This window comes from Chionomys nivalis, chromosome 3 (genome assembly GCF_950005125.1).
Source record: "Chionomys nivalis chromosome 3, mChiNiv1.1, whole genome shotgun sequence".
NCBI classification, from domain to species: domain Eukaryota; kingdom Metazoa; phylum Chordata; class Mammalia; order Rodentia; family Cricetidae; genus Chionomys; species Chionomys nivalis.
Genome location: NC_080088.1, coordinates 25103115 through 25125879, shown reverse-complemented (window position 1 = coordinate 25125879; position 22765 = coordinate 25103115). Strand labels below are relative to the sequence as shown.

Below are 22765 nucleotides of genomic sequence, written 5' to 3'. Positions count from 1 at the left end.
GCCAAGGATGACCTTGAACTCTTGACTCTCCTGCTTTCACCTCCCAGGTGTAGGGTACAGGCGTGCAACCCCACATGCAGACCTAGCGTCTGTGTTTTTTTTCAGCTCCCTCTTCATAGTTAGACCTTTCCTTCCTGACATGTATTTATTCTCTCAGTGATTTCACTCACGTTTCCAGAACTCTGGAGTATGTTCAGCCATCATCAGCAGACGACTGTGAGCAAGAGGAAGCCCCGCAGATCCCACAGACTTGTGGGGAAGAGAAAACTGAAGGAAGTATTAGATAAATAGATTGAGTGACAGCTCTGTGAAGCTTAGTGCTGTTGAGGTTTAAATGAGTGAACTGAATTTGGTAGGAAAAGTTCAGGAGAGAAGAGAATTGAACCAAGCCTGGGCCTCGAGGACAGCAGCTTATTTGGAGCCCCATGCCTGTGGCAGGCATTTGCTGGACAGAAGGAAACACAGTGTGGCTGTGGAGATGACAGAAGGCACAGGAAGACGAGAGCAGGCTGTGTGGAGATCTGTGCTGGGGAAAGAAAAGGTCATGCTTGTGGGTCTACTTAAGAACTTAAAAACAAATGAGTCCAAAGTCTTCTGACTCCGTCTAAATGTATACTAAAGGGACTTTTCTAAGTCTCAGTAGAAGGGACAGTTGTTTGACCCGGGATATTAGTGGTGTCAAGTTGGGGATGACATTTGGAGATACGGAACAGACATTTCTACCTTGCTGTTTTCATTGAGGCATGCATACTCAATGAGAGCCAGGTTTGAAAGCTAGAGTTAGTGAATTTGACCGAGGTTTGAGACATTTTATACTTGCTATAGTCCCAGCAAAAATAAATAAATAAATAAATAAACAAACAGTTGAGACTATTTAAAAACATAAAGGTATTTTAAGTTATTTTTTTGTCATTTGATAGAATGCTATGACCAGGCCAATTCATAGAAGGGAGAGTTTATTTAGACTTGTGGTTATTTGGAGTCTACCATGGTAGAGGTGCATCAGCAAACTGCAAGCATGGAGGCATGCATCTGAGAGATCACAACTTTAATCTGCAAGCATGGAGGCATGCACCTGAGAGATCGCATCTTTAATCTGTAAGCATGGAGCCATGCATCTGAGAGATCACATCTTTATATGGAAGCATGGAGCCATGCATCTGAGAGGTCAAATCTTTAATCTGCATTCATGGAGGCATGCATCTGAGAGATCACATCTCTAATCTGCAAGCATGAAACAGACAGAGCAAATGAAAAGTGGCCAAGGGCATATAATCTCCAAACCTTTCCCCCAGTGACATATTTCCTCTACCAAGGCGGTGCCACAGAAACCCCTCCAAAAAACTCCACCAGCCAGTGACCAAGTGTTCAGATTCCAGAGCCTACATTCTCATTTACACAATGACAGACATGATCCCTGTTTTTGATATTTAGATGTATTGCAAAAAATAGTATAGTCACACTGTCTTAGTTCAGCTTTCTATTGCTGTGTAGAGAAACCATGACCACTGACCATGGCAACTCTTAGAAAAGAAAACCATTTCATTGGGACTGGCTTACAGTTTAGAGGTTCAGTCTGTTATTGTCATGGTGCAACATGGAGTTGTGCAGACAGATGTGGTGCTGGGACAGGAGCCGAGAGTCCTTACATCATGACCCATGGCAACAGGAAGTGGTCAAGACACTTGGTTTGGCTTGAGCATATAGGAGTCCTCAAAGCCCATCCCCGCGCGGCACACTTCCTCCAATGAGACTGTACCTACTCCAATTAAGCTCCACTTCCTAATGTCCCACTCCCTGTGAGTTTATGGGGGCCAGTTACATTCAAACCACCACATATGAAGTCTGTAAGGGGATACTTTTTATTAAAGGACATTTTGCTGGTTAAAAGAGGGATTCTAGGAGTCCATACCATTGCCTGTAATAATCTCTTCCAGGTTTATTCTTCTGTGAAGACAAGCAACAGTTTCCTTTTTTGTCCTGTTCCTGTCATAGGGAGACTGACAAAGTGCCTGAAGGGAGAAAGGGCTTATTTGCCTCACAAGTCCAGGTTACAGTCCATCAAGGAGGGAAGAAAACATGGCTGCACTTGTCGCAGGTAGTCATGGTCCATCCATATTGGAGAGCAGGAAGCCATGGATTACTGCATACATGCTTGGGTCCACTCAATTTTCCTGTTCTTATATAATCTGAAATCTGTGGACCACGAACTGGTGCCACGAACAACGGGGCAGAGCGTCAATTACCGTAATCAAGATTACCCCCCCCTCCCCATGGATATGCCCAGAGGCCACCTCAATCTACACTTCATCATTGAGACTCCCTGCTTGGGTGATTCTTGGTGGCATAAAGTTGACAATTAAAACTAGCCATCACATTTGAGGTATTAAAGGGCTGTGCTGTGGGCTCTCAAGGACCAGCAGGCAGCATCTATACAGGTAGAATTTAGCAAGAGGTTTTTTCTAAGTGCACTGTCAAATGCATTCGGATATGGGTGCTGTGGTTGAGGTAGAGCCTGAGAGTGTTTAGAATCAAGGATAGGGGGCGCATGTCCATTAGGGACAATGTTTAAAAACCATTAAAGTCCGTTCTTCTGAAATGAGGCTTTTCACACTCAGGTGAAATATGAAACGTTTGTTCCATTCTTCCGCAGGCTCCCGTCTTCGTCAGGAAGATTTCCCACCTCGCATTGTTGAACACCCTTCAGATCTGATTGTCTCAAAAGGAGAACCTGCCACTTTGAACTGTAAAGCCGAAGGCCGCCCCACCCCAACGATCGAATGGTACAAAGGCGGGGAAAGAGTGGAGACCGACAAAGATGACCCTCGCTCGCACCGAATGTTGCTGCCAAGTGGATCTTTATTTTTCTTACGTATAGTACATGGACGGAAGAGCAGGCCTGACGAAGGGGTCTACATCTGTGTAGCAAGGAATTACCTGGGAGAGGCTGTGAGCCACAACGCATCGCTGGAGGTAGCTAGTAAGTAAAATGGTTTTCCCGGGGAAATTACATGGGATCCTGGGTCTTGACAGGGGCAGTAAGAAATTGTGCATGCATTACACCCTTAGCATGACTGTAGTCTAGCTTTGTATAAATACAAGCTCTTGTGTGTCATTGTTCCTCACTTCTCATCCTTTTGGGGTATTCCATCTAAGTGCCCAGCAGCTGTTTTTCTGTAGAATGTTTCCACTGAGTTTGCTTTATTGCCCTCCGTGGTTTCTTCTAACAATGTTGACTGTGTAAGATTTGTCGGGAAGTAAAACAGTATGCCATCCAGGAATTGTATCCAGAAGCTTCCTACCGTGTGAGGGCAGCAGAGCCTGAGGAGGAGCAGGTGCATGCTGTCCTGACGGCTCTGTTTATTTCTACACATGTCACACGCAACACTTTTGCAATGATCGCGAGAGGGAGTTGCTGATGAATGATTAGATGGCTATATTTGTGTTACAGGTGTGTCTTGTATTTGGATATAAACCTGACCTCTCTTATTTTCCATCCTCATTCAGTAGGTAGCTGAAAGGTTCCCCGCCCTTGAAAGGATCCTGTTATGTGTATATATCAGAAATTTGTAATTTTTTCGTAGGAATTGTAAAGATTAATAAGATTCACATTAATTGAGTTGAAGTATATATATATATATATAGTTATTTATACATCTATTAAAATATGCTTAGGGTTTCCCAACCTTACCTATATTTTAACATGACTTATGTCCTAAGTTTTAGTTATATAACTTTTAATAGTCTTCACATTCAACTAGAACATGACCACATAGAAACATATATAACTAACTATATTTAAAGATAAATTTAGAAATTAATCATATTAATATAGAATTAACTCCAAAGATAGCAAATGGTTTTAACCCCTCCCTCCACCAAGGTTTGTGGTATTTACACTGAGATAGACTGCCCAAGATATCTGCTATCAAAAGAATATGTAAATAATCATTTTAGACTGTGTCAAAACTAGCCATTCACGTTGAGATTTTGTTGTTATTATTTGTTTTGTCTGAGACGTGGTTTTGCCATGTAGGGCAAACTGGCCTTGAGCTTTGAAGCTTCCTGCCTCAGTGCTGCATTTCCAGAACTGGGCCATCATACCCATGTCACACTCTAAAACATTTTTCTGAAACTTGAGATTACGTTTCTTGTTTAAATTACTAGACAATTCACTTACTGCCCTTTTCTTATTGACCTGCCTCAAAGTCAAGGCCTCAAAAGTGAAGGTCTCAGACTTATAAGATGGACGGGCACCACGCTCACAGCAGAAAGTGATTCTACATTTATTTTTTAAGCCATCTTTAAATGGAATATAAGAAAAACCGTGAACTGTGTTCCTTTTTATAAAACGGGATACATGTTTTGACAAACACTATCTTAGTACTTTTGTAATTTTCATCATATTTTTCTTATAGAATAATTTTTCCTCATTGAGGTAATATTAAGTTGGTTATAGCTGATAGAGAAGGTATTAGGTAGGTTTCTAATTATGATAAAACCAGCATAGAACAGAGAGGGAGACAGAGAGAGAGAACCCAAAACAGAAAAATAAACACAAACCCTGGATGCAAGAAGTAAAACCAAAGGCTATGATGTTTGTGCCAACAGAAATAGCACAGAGCATTTTTGGTTTCTCTATGATTCCCACTCTGGTCCATTTTTGTCATTTTCAGTATTTAGAATAGACTTGATTAGATCAACCTGTCCCTTCTCTAGTTTCCTCTTCAAATACCCCCTACTTTACCCCCAGTTGTCAGGATCCCCTGCGTGCAATTGTCTTTAGACAATTTCTGTGTAGGTATTTAAAGATACTTTTAGTTTCCAGTTCAGCTTTCTGTCTAAGCTGGACATTCCATCTCCTGAGAGTAAATATGTTCATGGGAATTCAAACCAAATTCAGAGCTCATTATGCTTAATTTACAAATTTTAGCACTGTGTTCCTCACTGTGCACCACATAAAAGTGAATATTATGAATGTACCAATTATTATATAAAGATTTGAATACGTTATAATGCTTAGAATAATTTCTATATTTATAAAGAGAAATGATAAACATTTTATACTTTTAAATTTAGAATGGTATTAATGACAATTTGATATATGTGTCCTAATTAAAGATAAAATGTTTTGAAATCCTGAAGAAGTTTATACATTTGGGTCAATTAGTTCTCATGCTACGTTTCATTACAGCGATCAGGAGAAACACTTGTTTATTGGATACTATGTTTGCTTTTAGCACCCTGCTTTTAGGAAGGCTTTTGTGTGTTTGGAAAGTTTAGAATCTATTAATTCATAAAAAAAAAAAACTCCTTTAGCATACTGCAAATCAACGTGTAACAATTTAGTTCATACCATTTCACTCATTTATTTTGAGAATTCATATTGTCCTGGCCTCATTTTCTGGAGGCGTTTGTCCTAAAACCCAAATCAGCCCTTTTGCATGTTACATAGTTGATGGACTTTGTTGATGGTGAGCACAGATGTCAGCCAGATTAACTACAAACAAGCCTGGGAATATTGTTAGAGTGTGGTTTTTATTTTTTCCTGGAGTATACCGCTGCTCTTTGTTTTTCTACGTTTCCTTAGTTTAGGTGCCACGAAGAACTATTCTGGCACTCCCCAAGGCTCAGACAGGAAGTCAGAGAGTGCCTCTAATTTCACAGTGATGTTGGTCAGTAACCGCATTAATACAAGTGTCTTGAGGCAGTGCTGGTCTCTAGGATCAGTTGCTGTAATGCTTTGGAAAACGTTTTATCTGTGTTTTGCTTGTGTTTCAACCAAGTTTTACGCTGTAACAGCAAGTAGAGTTCGTGGTTCCTAATCCTTGTCAATCCCCTAAACTTGAAAAGATATAGAATGCTCTTTATTTATACAAAGAAGTTTGGAACCTTGGGTTTTGCAAAAGAAAAGAATCTTTAGTACTGAATATATTTTCTTAAATTAATTTTTAATTATTATTTTTTGAAGAACAGAAATAAAATATGAATTATATATCTAAATTTGTTCATGTAAATACAGAATATGCTGGGTTTTTTTTTGAGCACCAGCTGTCGAAGAATGGTTCTCTTGCCAGCCACATTTTCCTGTTTGCAATGATTATACTATCATTGAGTTTAAGGTGTATTTTAGGAGACTGTTTTCTTCATATGTTCTCCTCTACTCAACATTAGCACTTTCTAAATTTATTTTGTGCCTGGCAACTAATAGCACGATTCTGTGATACAAGTAAAATTTACCAAGTATTTTGATCTTGGATAATTACATTAACTTTTAAGGGAAATTAATTTGAACCTTGCCCTTTGTGGTTTCCGCTGTAGAATACGGCTCCCGATGTCATCTGCGAAGCAGCCAACAGCCAGCATATGGCTGTTTGCATCCTATTTAAGCTGTTTTCTACCGAGGAAGAGACATTCCCTCAGGACTAGGCAGGCATCTGCTCACTATCTTAGCAGCAAAACCAGCGGAGTACTCTATCTTATGGAAAGTCATCATTATAGTAATTAATCAAAAATAGTCTTTTTAGATTTTATTAACTACATTTCAAAAAACCTGACTTTGAGATGAAAGAAATGTTGACTTTGAGGTTCAAGAAACCTTTTCCACTCCCTTTAATACGTGTGATCTTTCGTTGTATTAGTAAATAATGCTTCTTAGAATCATTTGACTTGTAATAGTCTCATTGTCTTCACTTAAACAGAAGAAGACAAGACAAAGAAAGTTAACCTTATGTGTGAAATAGACAAGTATATTGACTAATAGGGTAGTATGTTTGCAAAATATAGTTCATGGAAGATGGAAGTGTTCTTTCTGGGAGTTCAAATGGTTCTGATGAGATGGAATGGGAAAAATTATGGCATTTTTATTTTATTTATTTATTTTGAGACAGAGTCTCATTATGTAGCTCTGGCTGTACTAGGACTCAGTATGTAGACCAGGCTGGCTTCAAACTCAGAGATCCACCTGCCTTTGCCTCCCAATTACTAGGATTAAAGGCATGCACCACCATGCCCAGCTATAAAATAAGCCACTCAAAAATTTTGATTGAGAGGCCTCTTTGTATCATTAGGACAGAATCTGGAGAGATTTGTTGACTATCACACAACAGATGAAAATATACAAGTAGCTTCACATATAAGTACTTTCTGCTTTATTGTGCCAAGTGTTACAGTGGATTAAAAGAAGAACCGAGAGCTGAGTTTCATGAGGGTGTGATTAAGAACAAGGAAAAATTCTGTTGGTGGAGACTGCTCATTTACTTCCCTGTTACCCAGTCCTGAAATAACCACACGGAAACTGTATTAATGAAAACACCATTTGGTCTATTAACTTGGGCTTATTACAAGCTAGCTCTTACATCTTAAATTAACCCATTTCTATTATTTTATATTTTACTGTGAGGCTGTGGTTTACTAGCAAGGTTCTGGTGCATCTGTCTTCTGTCTCCTGTGGCAGCTGCATGGCATCTCTCTGACTCCACCTACCCTCTCTATGTATCTTTTTTAACCTGGCTATATTCTGATAAGCCATTGGCCGAAAGCAGCTTCTTTATTAACTAGTGGTATTCACAACATACAGAGAGGAATCCCACATCAAAATTTATTTCAAATTAAATTAAGAATACATCTGAAGGGCTATGAGAAAACGATAGACTTGGACATCTTTGAGAAGAATAATAGGTTCTACATACACTGTTTGAATAAGGAGTATGAATTAATTGTTGGTCAAGCCCATGAAGTGTTGACTTTACAACTACAGTAAGGATGCTCTGTATTTAAGGGAATAATGCCACAGACTTTAGATAATGTTGGAGATGATTTGTTCTGATTTGCAATTTAAAACATTACCTCCATGGTATATGAGAATACTTTGTGGACGGAATGTTTGTAGACTGAAGTTTCTGCCTGGTCCCGCAGATGTTCAGTCCCAAAGAAATACACAGAGGCTTATATTAATTATAAACTGTTTGGCCTGGCCTGTTAGCTCACACTTATTATTAACTAGCTCTTACAACTTAAATTAACTCATACTTCTTGTCTATGTTTAGCCACATGCCTTTTGCCTTTTCTCAGTAAGACATCCTAATCTTACTTCCTCTGCATCTACATCTGGCTGATAACTGCCTCTCTGTCTTTCTTCTTCCCAAAATTCTTTTAGTCTGTTCACACCACCTATACTTTCTGCGTGGCTACTGGCCAATCAGGATTTTATGAAACCAATATGAATGGCATAACTTTACATTGTACAAAAGCATTATATATATATATATATATATATATATATATATATATATATGTAGTACCACTATAGTACCCAGACTTTAGATAGTGGTGGAGATGACTTGTTCTGATTTGCAGTTGAAAACATCACTTCCATGGTACCTGAGAGTACCTTGTGGACAGAATAAATTAGAACAGGATTAGAAAAGATCAGTTATTATGATTGCAGTATTTCAGGCAGAAATGTTGATGGTTTGAAGCTGTTGATAGGATTTAAGCAGAAAAGGATGGGGTTAGTTTGAATTTTGAAGGGTCAAATAGAGGCTGAACATTTGTAAGAAATATAGTTATTGGAGATTGTAAAGCATGATAGAGTCCATGATTATACAAGGATCACTGGCAGTTTAGAAAATAGCTTGATAGTTTGGTGGTTCCTGGTGGTTAGTATGCCCATCACAGTCCTAAAATATTATAGTTTTCTTCTCTGAAATACCACATTTTTCCTTTTTTCCCATTAGTCAGCAACTCAGTGTGCCTGTATTCCAACCCTCTACTTGTCTTATGTTCAGACCCTGGCACTGAAAGCTCCCGTTGTACCCAAAATACATGCTCAGCACACTGCCTTAAAATATAGATTGATTATTATAGCCTCAGCACCTAGTATTCTTGTCATTCTTGGGCCATAGAAAATGAGTTAGTCTACCATGTAACTGAGAAATGTTTTATTTCGTATAGAGCAGAAGTGGTGAAGAATCATTACACCACTTCCAGGAACGATCTACACTTTTCACTTACTTCTCAGCCAGTATTTTTTGTAAATTTCAAACCTGGCATGATCTCAACCATTGCATTGCTAGCAGAAGACCTACAATACAGGCGCCTTGTGATATAATTGCTGGTCAGAATGTTCACCATAGCATTGCCAGCAGGTGCTTTGTGATATGATTGCTGGTCAGAAGGTTCAGTATGTAAAACTGACTGAAGTAACCGTGTTAATGAGCATTTGGCGTTGATAACATTTACCTGAGGTAGTGAGAAGGGGGCTGCGTTCCTGGCTCCCGGCTAGCTTAAACCCCTAAATAACCACATGGAAATTGTATTAATTTAAACACTGCCTGGCCCATTAGTTCTAACCTCTTATGGCTAACTCTCACATATTTGTTTAACCCATCTCCATTAGTGTGTATTGCCACTTGACTGTGGCTTACCAGCATGAGTCTAAACAGCATCCATCGCGAAGAGGAGAGCCATGGCATCTGCCACACTTCCATTCTTCCCAGCATTCTGTTCTGTCTACTCCACCCACCTAAGGACTGCCCTATCAAAAGGCCAAGGCAGTCTCTTTATTCATCCAATGAAAGCAACACACAAAGGGAAGGACCTCCTACACCATTTCCCCTTTTTCTGTTTAAACAAAAAAGAAAGGCCTTAACATAGTAACAGGTATCAAGTAAGGATTACAGTTACAATATTTAGATCTATTTTGTTTTTTATCATAACAAAGAAAAACTATAACTATGACTATCCATTCTTCAACTCCATCAAAGACTCCAGAAGGATATAATATTACCTAAGTAAACAGGAAGTACATTGTAAGCAGCTTCCAAAACTCTAGAAAACAGAGATATCTCACTACCTGGACAGTCACCCAAAGTTCTTTTATACTGTTGTGGCATCCATCTTCAGCCTACAGGCCCATAGTATCCAGCAAACTTTTTCATGAAGCAGGAAATTTCAAAGACTGTTCAGTCACTTTTTTTCTGTGTCCTGCAGAATGCCTCGCAGACTCTTTCATGATTCAGGAAACCTGAAGGATCATCTCACTTTTAGGCAAGTTCAGCAGTCCACTCTCTGTGGGTTCTTTATGTCCAGTTATGCAACAGTCCAGGCAAGAGCAGTTTCTTGCCCAAATAGCTAGCCAACTCCATAAGGAGACTGTTTGATGCCCATCTTCTTCAGGAAGTAGATTGGTGCTGCCAGGAGCAGACATGTCTCATTTTCATGAAAAGCCCTAAGTTATTAAAACATTAAATGCCATATTCTGTAGTCTTTGAAAGATATGAAGAATGACTATCTAACTGAAATATATCTCTATATATCTAGAAAATCTAACATGACTACAAGCTTGACTATTATTGATGATTATCCATTAACAACCTATATTTCCTAATTATACATTACATTTTAAAATGAACTACACAATCACAATACCTTAATCAAGATCAGATACTTATAACAAAATTGACCTTAAATTTATATTAACAAAGCAAAATTCATACCAAAGTAAATTATTGATATCTATATCATTTAACAATGGAAAGATTTATTGGACATGGTCCACAGTGCCATGAGTTTCTTTGGTTCTCTCAGTTTATACTTCTGGTGAAGCAGAATGTAGCAGGCAGGGAACTTGGAATAAGCAGTTACTCACCTAATCTCAGATATAAAGCAAAAAGAAAGGAAAGGGTTGAGATCATCTTCAAGGACATCAGACCTCAATAACTTTTTTTCACTGGTCCACATATCTTCAGGGTTCTGCCAACTCCTCCTACAAGCTGGTAAGTAGTCAATGGAAGACATTGAAGACCCAGACCATGACAGTGTCCATCAGTGAATTAAAGGACAAGGCATAAGTTGTATGTGTGTTTAATATTCAGCCATAAAGGAAGAATGAAATTCTGCCCTTTGCATACAATTAGATAGAACTCTAGTTCATCATGTTCAAGAAAATAAAACAGACACATAAACGTAAGCACTACATGGCCTCACTCACTTGTTAAAGCCGGAAAGTTAATCTCATGGAAGAATGGGATGCAACAGTGGTTGCTAGATGGTGGGAAAGAGAAGAAAAGGAGAATGGAAAGAAAGTAAGGGGAGCCTCTCTTGGTTGCTTTTCAAGACACCGTGACCAAGGCAGCGTATAAAATGCAGCATTTATTTGGCAGCTGACTTGCAGTTTCAGAGGGTTAACCATGACCATTATGACAGGGAGCATGGCAAGCAGGCATGGTGCTGAAGCAGCAGCTGAGGACTTACATCATGGTTTTCATGTTGAAGGGAAAAGGTGAGAGACTGAGCCTCGGATAGACTTCTGAACCCCCAAGTCCACCCTTTTGTCTGGGCCAAGCCTACTCCACCATGGCCACACCTTCCAATCCTTGCCATAATAGTTCTACCAATTAGAAACCAAACATTCATATTCATCTGCTGAATGAGGCCATTCTCATTCATACATCTCTATACAAATCTGGAAAGGGAAATTTAAGTCTTTGTATAGCAAACAGGGTACCAATTGGACTTGGGCTGTATTTCCAAATAACTTAAATAGTAAGCAAGCTCCTAGCAAAAGGGAAATTTTATGTTTTAGTTGATGGAAGTGCTTTACATGCTGGTATCAAATTAGTATAGTGTGTCAAAAAGATGTGTAAATATTAAGTATCAATGAAATAATCGTAATTATTATTATGTTTCTGGGATTCAGTCCAGTGCCTCACAAAGCTATCCAAACACCTGATCTAAATTAACTGTACCCTCTCAATAAAATTCTTTTAAAATGTACATGCAAGGTAGTGTTTTCCTGGACAATTTTCTCTTATTCAAAGTTCTGGAATGTTTAAATGTCTTTTTTGCATATGACTGTCAAGAAATTTAGCTAACTCAGTATATAAACTTAAGAAATTAATTTTTATGCACTGATGTGTAGTAAACCTCTTTAATCACTCTAATGACTACCTAATAATAAAAAATGAAGAGGATTCAACTTTCTGACAGGTATGAAAATACTACCTGTGTTTCCAGTGTCTAAGATGGGCTTCTTGGATAATATATATATATATATATATATATATATATATATATATATATAATCAAAATCTAGAAGATGCAGACACTGGGCAGTATATCTGAAAAATATTAGAAACATAGGTGATGGAGAAAGTGAGTCTGCACGACAGCGAAGGTGAACAGATTCAGGCAAGAGGCCTGCAAACTGAAGGAAGTGCTTGGAAGCCTGCACTACAGTATGGGTCATGGACCAGCATTAAGATTTCCACATGTTGAGCTCATTCCAAGTGTGACAGGCCTGTGTTTTACCATTATTGCAGTTTGAATCATATACAAGTTTAGGATGGAGCTTCTCTGATGTGCATTGGAATCATCTTGGTGAGCACAGTTTTTTTGTTTTGTTTTGTTTTTTTTAATTAGAAAATGTAGCTGAAATTTAGTGGAATTGCTCACTGAAGTTCAGAGTTCTCATCCTTCCCTAGAGTCCGAAATGCCCTATGGGAAAGTAAGCACAGTGTGGGACAGTTTTTAAAAAATGTATACAGTTTTCAAGAATATAAAAGAAGAATTGTGTGAGGATAAATGTGTCCTCACCAGAGTGTTCTCCTGCCATTCAGTGTGGTAGACTTTTGAGAGAAGATGGACAACAGGTGAATTAGCTGATCTTCTAAAGTAGTGAGAATTGGAAGGGGTAAGTTGGTTGTGGTTGGGTGGAATGGGGAAGGGACCATAGAGGCAGAAAATTAGGGGACGGAGAGCAACCCATGGAAAGCTCAAGGGAGATGGAGAATTAGGTGGTTGGAGTGACAAGGTGAGGATGCAGAAAGAGTATACAGGAACAAAGAGGATGCAGAAAGGACGATGCAGGATGGAGAAAGAAAGGGGATGCAGGAAGAAAGGGGATGCAGAAAGAAGGGATGCAGGAAGAAAGGCAGAAAGAGCAGACTACAGCAGCAGCAGGAAGTTGCGGGAGCTGAAAAAGGTGCAAGTAGAAACGGACAGATAAAATGGGCATTAGACTCCAAAGAGTAGAGACAGATGTTTTCTTAGATAATTAAGGCCACGCAATGTCTACCTTATCTAACATTTATAAATCAATATGAGATGATTACAACTTGTGGGATGTTAACCAGGGAGTGAGCGATTTCCATCTTTTCTTATTAATGGTAAGCAGGGAAAGAAATATGTGGAAAGCTTCAGATGCTTTTTTAGTAAGTTCATGACAGCTGGTATTGCCTTAACATACCCCAAAGTGAAATACTAGGTTCTCTTGTTTATTTTGCATTTAGTTAAGTCAAAACTGTAGTAAAAGTAGGTTTTATCAATGGAAACATACTAGGGTCTGACTTTTAGTTTAACTTGGCTAAAGATTATTTGTTGTGGCCCACAGAGGCGCAGAAGAAAAGAATCTCCAGTCACCAATATTAATATTACTTTTATGCACTCTGTTAAGAAGAAGTTATTACTTAATTTGCTTAAATTCCTTGGTATTGCTAAATTATCCATTCATTTTCATTCTGACAACAGAGAGAAGCTTTTTTTTTTAAAAAAAATATGACAGCTCATGTGTTTGAAGATTGTCATTACGTAGGCCCTAATTTTAAATAAAGTGGTTCTGATGTTTAAGTTGTTAAGTAAAATAAAGCAGCTTCTAATCCAGTCCCTGAGTCTCTAAAGGAGATATAGTAGCCTTTGTCACATTTTGAGCTGTGCCGTGTTTAACCTAGCTTGAAATTGAAGCTTTAATAGGGCATATGACATTTTACACTTGTCAAGAGAAATAAAGGTTTATGATGGAGATATTTAGTATTCCTGAATGAGGACACTTTAAATCTTATCTAGTCAACCTTGGAGAAAAAGAAAAGTCAGTGAGTTAAAAAGCGAATAGGAAAAGACAGTTCCTTACCCAGACAGGATTTGAATTCTGTCTCAAGGTCTCCTTTTTCCACACCTGTATATCTTTACGGGTTAATGTTATAATATATCTAAACTAGGTCCTATTAAGATACTGTTTGTAAAATTTTTATTCTATGTAGCCACCAGAAAACCACATGTGAAGTAAAAGTACCTTGAGTATATTTTGATTATATTAAATTAATCTTGCTGTTGTTTTTCCAAGTGATTTCTTGGTTTTCAAATGGAAGGGTCATGGAGGCTGTAGCTTAGGCCTTGCCTAAGGGGCTTCTTGGAATATCTGAGTTCATCTGCTGTCCTTTGAGTTCTGCCTGCAGAAAGAGCAGGAGGAAGCAAACAGCAGCGGTTAAAGCACAGAGGTGGCGGTGGAATATCTCCATAGCCTGTGGTTTGAGAACCTGCAGCCATTTCTTTTTCTCCCTCTTTCTTACTTCTTTTGTCTAAAGCCTCCAAAGAACCTCAGATTCTGTGTTAAGTCTATTACATTAGTAGACAATAAAACCAATTCTTGTTCCTTTTCTTCCTTTATAAGCTGTAATTACCACTGAAGGTCCTTCACAGTTTCCCATGAATAGATATTCTCTGGGCCATACCCTGTGGTTCTGCAAGTTTCCTTAGTCTTAAGGACTAACAATGCATTCCTTAAGAAGACTGTTTTTTTTCTAAAATTAGTTTTTAAAATTAGTTTTTGTTTTATTTGTATGGGTGTTTTGTCTCGTTGTATATTTGTATATCTCATGGGTATATGGTACTCCTGGGGGCCCAGAAAAAGATGTCAGACTCCCTGGAACTTGAGTTTTAGATGGTCATGAGCCACCATGCGGGCATTAGGAGCTGAACCTGGGTGCTGTGGAAGACTGGTCTGGAGTTTTAACTTTTGTGCCCTCTTTCCAGCCCCTTGTATTATTTAATAACCCTCTCTATTAGTGCTTCTTTGTAGAAGATGTTATGGAAACTTCAGAGGTGATGAAATTCATCTTGACATTATGCTAAAACAAGTTTTGTTTTCAGGAACCAAATGAATGCTTACTTGGCCTAGTTCTGCAGATGTGCAGAAGTTATTGAACTTCTCCATACACAGTGCTCATTTTCATTACCCTATAGAGGTGCTAGGAGCTGCTCTGGATTAGATCTGGGCTTTCTCCCTCAGCCATGTCTGTTGGAAGCTTTGACTCCAGTCCCGGCAAACCGTTACTAAGAGATGGAGCCTCAAGAAAGTAGGGTCCACGGACTGGCTTTGTGGGAGCCTAGGCAGTTTGGATGCTCACCTTACTAGACCTGGATGGAGGTGGGTGGTCCTTGGACTTCCCACAGGGCAGAGAACCCAGATTACTCTTAGGGATGATGAGGGAGGGGGACTTGATGGGGGAGGGGGAGGGAAATAGGAGGTGGTGGCGGGGAGAAGGCAGAAATCTTTAATAAATAAATAAGAAAAAAAAAGTAGGGTCTAGGGGAAAGATGTTAGATAACGTGCGAGAGTTTGAAAGGTATAGTGCAGTGATTCTCGACCTTCTTAGTTCTGTGACCCTTTACTACAGTTCCTCATGTTGTGGTGGCTTCCAACCATAAAACGTGCCTCCAAAAACAACAACAAAAAATTAGTTCATTGCTACTTCCTAACTCTAATTTTGCCACTGTTATAAATAATAATAAAAATATCTGATATGCCCGATATCTGATATGTGACCTCTGTGAAACGGTCATTGGACCCTTAATGGGGGTTGCCACTCACAGGTTGAGAACCACTGGTATAGTTGTGTTGATTGAGTTTTGTTAAGTCTCAAAGAAATCACACAGAGGTCTACATTAGTTATAAACTGATTGGCCTAGTAGCTCGGACTTCTTATTAACTCTTATAACTTATATTACCCCATTATTCTTGCCTATGTTAGCCATGTGGCTCGGTACCTTACTAGGTGAGGCAGTCACATCTTGCTTCTTCTGTGACTGGGTCATGACTGCAGATCAAGCTTTCCTCTTCCCAGAATTCTCCCGTTCTTGTTGTCCTGCCTCTACTTGCTGCCTGACTACTGGCCGATCAGCATCTTATTAAAATATAATTGACAGGGTACAAACCATTGTCCCACAGCATAGTTGGATGACAACCCTTGTTTCCTTTTTTTTTTTTTTTTTTTTTTTTTTTGTTTCTGGCTGCTATGAGGTATGCAGCTTCCTTTGCTTTGGGTTCTTGCCTTAATGTACTGTACTGCTACAGGCCCAGAGAACCAGGATGAAAGAGAGATAATAAAATCCCTAGAACGAAGAGCCAAAATGAGGCATTCCTTCTTTAAGTAGAGTGCCTCAGGTTCCTTATCATATTGGTAGACACTGAATAGCATAGAAGCATTACGTAAGTAGATTGTATATAAAGGGTTTTGAATTGTGCCTGGTAGATATTTTAGTAGAAGCCATTATACTCCCTGCTGTTTCTCATGCCAGGCGTCTATTATTACTAAGTAGATTTCTGAAATTTCAATGCTACCAAATGTCTCTTCTCATTTGAGGAAAGCAAGTTCAGAAATCTTAATGCCATATATGGTTGCCTGTGAAATGATCTCTAATTTAATTTCACCAGGGTCAGCCATCTTCTCATACACAGCAAGATTTAAAAGTTAGACAGATATTTATAAGGAAATATATATGCCTACTTATCTGTATATAATATACCTCATATGACAAATGTAATTTTGGTTCTACAACTCTTTTGTTACTGGCATGGTTAGCATTTCAGTATTTTCTGTGTTCCATCTCAAAATAAATTATTTCTTGGTCTGTTTGATACATTGAAAAATGTTTCTATAAACAAACTTTTAATAACAGCTTCTTTTAGGTAGGAGGTTAGAGCCAAATGTTGATGAATAAAACTGTATTTGTTGCTTTTCCTCTTGTGACAGAAAGAACTTTTGGAGACAGAAATTGCTTCATCTCACTGTTTATGAGCATAGTATACACTGTGGCCAGGAGAACCTGTAGCTAGTACTCCTCACCCATTATGGAGCAGACAGCAGAGAATGGAGCCTGCTGGTACTCATTGAACATCTTCCCTCATCCCTTCACATTCACCCTGAGACCCCAGTTCCACATACGATGCTAGCTGCACTCTGAACAGGTCTTCCCACCTCAGTTTAAGCTATTTTGAAACCAACCTCTGTTGACTGGGGTTTTCTGTCCCACCTGGTCCTGCAGTCATTCAGTCCCAAATAAACACACAGGGATCTACGTTAATTATGCTCTGATTGGCCTAGTAGCTCAGGCTTATTAACTCTTACAACATATATTAGCCCATAATTCTTGTCCATGTTAGCCACGTGGCTTAGTACCTTTTTCAGTGAGCCAGTCTCATCTTGCTTGCTCTGTGTCTGGCTTCCTCTCTGTCTGGGTGACAACCACAGATTCAAACTTTCCTTTTCCCAGAATTCTCATTGCCCCGCCTTTACTTCCTGCTTGGTCACCCCGCCTCTACTTCCTGCCTGGCTACTGGGCCAATAAGCACTTATTTAAAATACAAGTGACAGAGTATAGATCATTGTCCCACAGCAAACCTCAAAAGGCACACTCGGGTGTGTCTGATAGGTGACTCAAATTCCGTCAAGTTGACAGTGCAGATTAACCATCATAGGTACCAAATACACATAGAGGATTTAAGTAACTGTGATTTCCAAAGCAATCTGTCAGCTGTTGTCTTCTCAGAGAACACTCTGGGCAACAGGGCGAGGGGCCGAGTCCTTGTAAAATGCAGGTTGGTGTTTCTGGTAGCTTTTCATGATTCTGTTGTCTTGAGAATGGTCTGTTTCCAGACTTCTGGAAAGTTTGCTTCTGGTCCATCAGCAGGGTGTGTGTGTGTGTGTGTGTGTCTGTGTGTCTCTGTGTGTGCGTGGTGTATGTATGGGTGTGGATGCCAGCTCTGCATCTGTATATGCTTGTGGAGGCCAGAGTCAGCCTTCTCTGGTGTTCTTCAGGAACTCTCCATTCTAGTTGTTTTCATTTTTATCTATTTTTGAGATAGGATTTCTTACTGGGAGCAGGAACTCACAGATTTAACAAGGATAGTGGGCAACATATTACATAGATTTACCTACCTCCATCTCCCTAGTACTAGGTTTAAAAGTGGACCAACATGTCTCATTATGTATGTAGACAACAGTGACCCAGCTTAGGTCCTCATGCGGTGTGGCAGGAACATCGACAATGGCAGTATCTCTCCATCTCCTTTAGCATTTTCAAGACCATATCTGGGTCTCATTCAAGATCCCATTATGGACAATTCAAGGATACGGTTATATTGGTATGGTTGATGCCATGAGGACCGTAGAGCCTTGACTTCTGTTTTCTCACATTGTATTTTATAATTGGCATAATTTGTCACTTGTGAGCATTTGATCTCATTAGTTAAATCCTTTCTTTATCATAATTTCATGACTTTATCAGGGGTGCTTCTTCTTGCATATAGGCCAGGTTAAGCAGTTAACTGGTTAGGTTTAAAGTTGGTTTCGGAGATGGATCACACAGAGAAAGTACAGTGGGTCTCATGCCTTGCTGACTGATTTTGTGATCTAGAGATAAATTGACCAGGTTTCTTGAGGATTTACTACAGGACATCTGTCTTTTGCTCTGTGAATAACCTGAAATAACCAGACCCACCTTTTTGGGTTCATGGATTCAGTTTGTCTTGACTTTCTATCCTGTTCTTTCATCCATTACCTTGATGTCTGTTCTTACCTGAATTTGGAGGGACTGGTGTCGTCTCCCAGTCACCTGATGACCATTTTCCTCTTCACTAACTCTCTTCTATAACACTTATACTTTGGAGATAAATTGCCAGCCAGCCAGCCCTGAAAACTAGAAAGCTGATCTTGATTTCTACCTTCATTTTCCATCACTCCGTATTCATGAGCAGATTATTGGTTGAGTTTTCCTGAAGTAGCTTGAGAAACTTTCCACCCAACTTCATTGTCTTTGCTGCTTTCGTAGTTAGCATCTCATTGAGATGTCTACAATGATCTTTTATAGATGAAAACTTATCTGTGCTTCTGGATTGTTCATGCAGAAGTCCTCAATTCTTTTAAAATTTAAATTTTTTTAACACGATTTGCAAGGATCTGAGTAATCTTGGCATGGTGGCTTAGACCTCAGTCCTGTCCCTTTGATCTGGAAGAAACTCTTTATTGCTTCAGAGCTGAGCCATGGCTTCTTCCAGGATTCCTTTTCTGTAAATCTCCATTTCTGCCCCCAACACATGTCAAGGTTAACCTTCCTGGCAGAGCCCTGTATTTCTTTCTCACAGTATGTAACCTTTATTGTGGTTAAGTCTTTACTTGTTCATAATTCCTGTTTAATTTATGTGTACCTTGTAGACCTTAGTGTGGTCACAATGGCTTCATTGTTCCCAAATCTTTGTCAGTAAAGATTCTATGAAATGATCCCTTGTAACCAAAAAAGAAAGGCAGTGTGTACTTTATTTTGAAAGGGGCTCATGTAAAATTTACATATTTGTTTCTCAAAGAAAGGAGAAATTGTACAAACATTACTCTGGTTTTGGCAGGCTATTTGTGTGTGTGTGTGTGTGTGTGTGTGTGTGTGTGTGTTCTGCCTATGCCTCTCATTTTCCTCTTTAGAAATAATTTTTTATGGTCAACTGTAATAAGAGGTCCTCTTTGTGGCTCTACAGCTCTGCTAGATGTTTTCTTTGTGTTTTTGTTTTGTGAGTGTCTTGCTATGCTGCCTCAAACCTGTAACCCTTAAGCTTTAGCTTCTGAAGTACTGGGGATTCCAGTGTATGCCATTGCACCTGGTCTAAGCCATTCGGTGGACCTACAGAGTACATGTAATATGTAACTTCTGATGGTTCAATGCAAGCTTCCCTACTTTAGCAATCATGCCATAGTAGTACGTTGCTAAGCTTATCATGTTATATATGTCAGACAAGTTAAACACATTTCCAATTTGTGGTATTTTCAACTTAATAGGGGCTTATCTGGACACAGCCCCATCTTGTCTTTATGAACAAAATTGTTGACAGTAACAAGGCAGGAATTATTTATTTGGCTCATAGTTTCTGAAGATTCAGTCCATCATATTAGGGAAAGCAACTCACGTTATATCACCCCAAATGAGACAGGAATCATCTAGGTGTAATAGGCCCCCACAGCTACCTACTTCCTCTTCTGTTAAAATTTCTACAACCCTCCACAACAATGCCAGCAACGTTAAGAGGTGTGCTTATGGGGACCATTTCCTATTTAATCCAAAACATAACAATAACTTAATGAGAGTCTATTCAGCATTACGTAATACAATAATCCCATACTTACTTCAGATTATAAAATTCAATGTTACCTTAAACAGAATGAAATTGTTTTACATTTATACTGAAAACATACTATATGCGTATTAGAAAGGAAATACAATGATGTGCACTGATTAAATAACTAAGCTTTCCTAAATCGTTAACTAAACTAAGCAAGGAAATATTCATTGAAGTTCATAGTTTAAATCTGAAATATGACAGTTTCTCAATAATTGTTCTAATACTTTTTATTCCATTTGAGTTTTCGCTAATAGAGTAAAATTAAAACATTAAATCACTAAGACAATTTAATATAAATAACGAAGCTGTCTTTGTCACATTTACAAATATGCTGAGCATTTAAAAATGAAACTATTCATTGATTTTTAGCACATTCTTTTTTCTTTTCCTTAAGTAGAGGGGTAGTCTTTGGTACTGATGCCTGCTCCACTGACTGACGCTGTTGTGTGTCATCATAGCCGTTGTCTAAGGTAGGACACTGAGCATACTTAATGGAGGTAGGTAGGAAAGCAAGTTAATCTGACTGAGGTACTTCTAATTGTACAGATATTTAACTGAGGCCCAAAGACATGCACACATGCACACACACAGACACGCATGCACACACACACACCAAGGAAATACTTTTATGTACCTTGTACAGAATCATTTTCAATTCTCTTTAATTTTTTGGAATTTCTTGACAACGTTAGAGGCAAACATTCTTTAGGTATTGGAAAATTGGGTTGGAGCATATGATTTATTCATGAAATTTTGGTTGCAGAAAATGTGAATAAGGAATCCACATCCCCCTAACCTTGCCCCGAAACACTGCAATTACTGAGATAATTAGCTCCATGTTATTATAGATTATTTTTCTTATAAATAATTTATCCTTCAGTTTACTTTAAAATGGCATTCTTTAAAATGGCAGAGCATGAAATTGATTAGGTATAATTGTACATTTGATTAATATTTAATTCAGATTATTTTATAGCCCTGTTTAGATTTTACTTTGTCACCATGTTCGATTATGACTATGTCCTAAAATTTGATGTTTTTAAAATAATTTTTAAAATTCTAAGGTATCATTTCTCTAGAGCATAAAATTTTATGTGTGCCTCTATAGATGAATACATATTTGAAATGTATCCAAACCTAAATTATATGCACAAAAATAATGTTACAATATGTCTAATTTCTGTTTCCTTTTGGGATCATTCACTAACAAAACTAAGTTTAGGTACTGAGCTTTTGTTGTGAGTTCAGTTATCTCTTATGTTAATTCACATGCTGTGTAACATAGAATAGCTGATAATGAAAATCTTAGGCAGCTATAATGAGCTGGCATTGACTCCTCAAAGAAAGTTCTGTCCCTTATTTTGAGGATTGCCTCTGCCTATGAGCAGAAGTTGGGAATCAGTTTGTGATTGATGCGAGGTTGGGAGTCAATTTCTGATTGATGCTGAGGTTGGTAATCAGTTTGTGATTGATACTGAGGTTGCACAGGTGCCCAGGTGGCAAAGACACTGGGGGGCTACAGACCGGGCTGCGTTTCTTAGGAACCTTGTGTTGGGGAGTTAGAGACTAGTATGAAAGGGCAGTAACGGCCTCTAAAAGCAGCATTGTCCCACACCTGCTTCCCAGTTACACACCCACACAGTCCCTTGATTTCCTGGGACTGCGAAGGTCAGGGCTGCTTTAGGACAGCAGTGCACACAGCATTCAAAACACCTTCTTTGATTCAGCATAAGCCTCTGCCCAGTGGTAAATTCAGATTCTGTGGAAGATGCTCTAGTCCTGGGGCAGAGAGAGACCAGAATTAGTCTCCTGGTATTTTATCAATAAACGACTTACAACAAATATATAGGTACACACAAATAGGTACGGGATCATATATAATACATGCTTGTCTATTGCTGAGTTCCCTCTTTGGAACTTATGTCAATTCCTTCGGAACAGCAATCTTAACTGCTTTCAACCTTACCTTTCGTTAAAGAATTCTCAAATACGGTGGTGAATGAATGTGCTATGAGTTTAATTCTTTGAATTGAATTGAGTTTGTGGGAACTTTTGTGAGAACCTGATAATGTTTCTGAACCTATACAGCTTCATTTTATTATGAACGTTAGACTAATTGTTACCTTGCTTAGTAATTGCATAATTAGACACCTCTTAGAATGTAATTTGGAAGTTTGGTCAGAAATGGGCAATATAGAGATAAGAGACACAGTTATTTTTAGAAGATAATCATTGATTCCCTTAGAACTCTTGCTTCGAGCTGGGCGGTGGTGGCGCACGCCTTTAATCCCAGCACTCGGGAGGCAGAGGCAGGCAGATCTCTGGGAGTTCGAGGCCAGCCTGCTCTAAAATAGCTAGTTCCAGGACGGGCACCAAAGCTACAGAGAAACCCTGTCTCGAAAAACCAAAAAAAAAAAAAAAAAAAAAAAAAAAAAGAACTCCTTCTTCTTCTTCTTCTTCTTCTTCTTCTTCTTCTTCTTCTTCTTCTTCTTCTTCTTCTTCTTCTTCTTCTTCTTCTTCTTCTTCTCCTCCTCCTCCTCC

General features: G+C 38.8%; 1 protein-coding gene across 7 annotated transcripts in view; it reads left to right on the top strand.

The window, feature by feature from the left end:
- Robo1 (roundabout guidance receptor 1) overlaps nucleotides 1-22765 on the top strand; it is a 1002189-nt gene that overhangs the window by 695885 nt on the left and 283539 nt on the right. For all 7 annotated transcript variants that reach the window (XM_057763690.1, XM_057763686.1, XM_057763689.1 and 4 more), the window contains one exon: nucleotides 2654-2980. In XM_057763690.1, the coding sequence (XP_057619673.1) occupies nucleotides 2654-2980 (327 nt within the window). The remainder of the gene's footprint in view (nucleotides 1-2653; nucleotides 2981-22765) is intronic.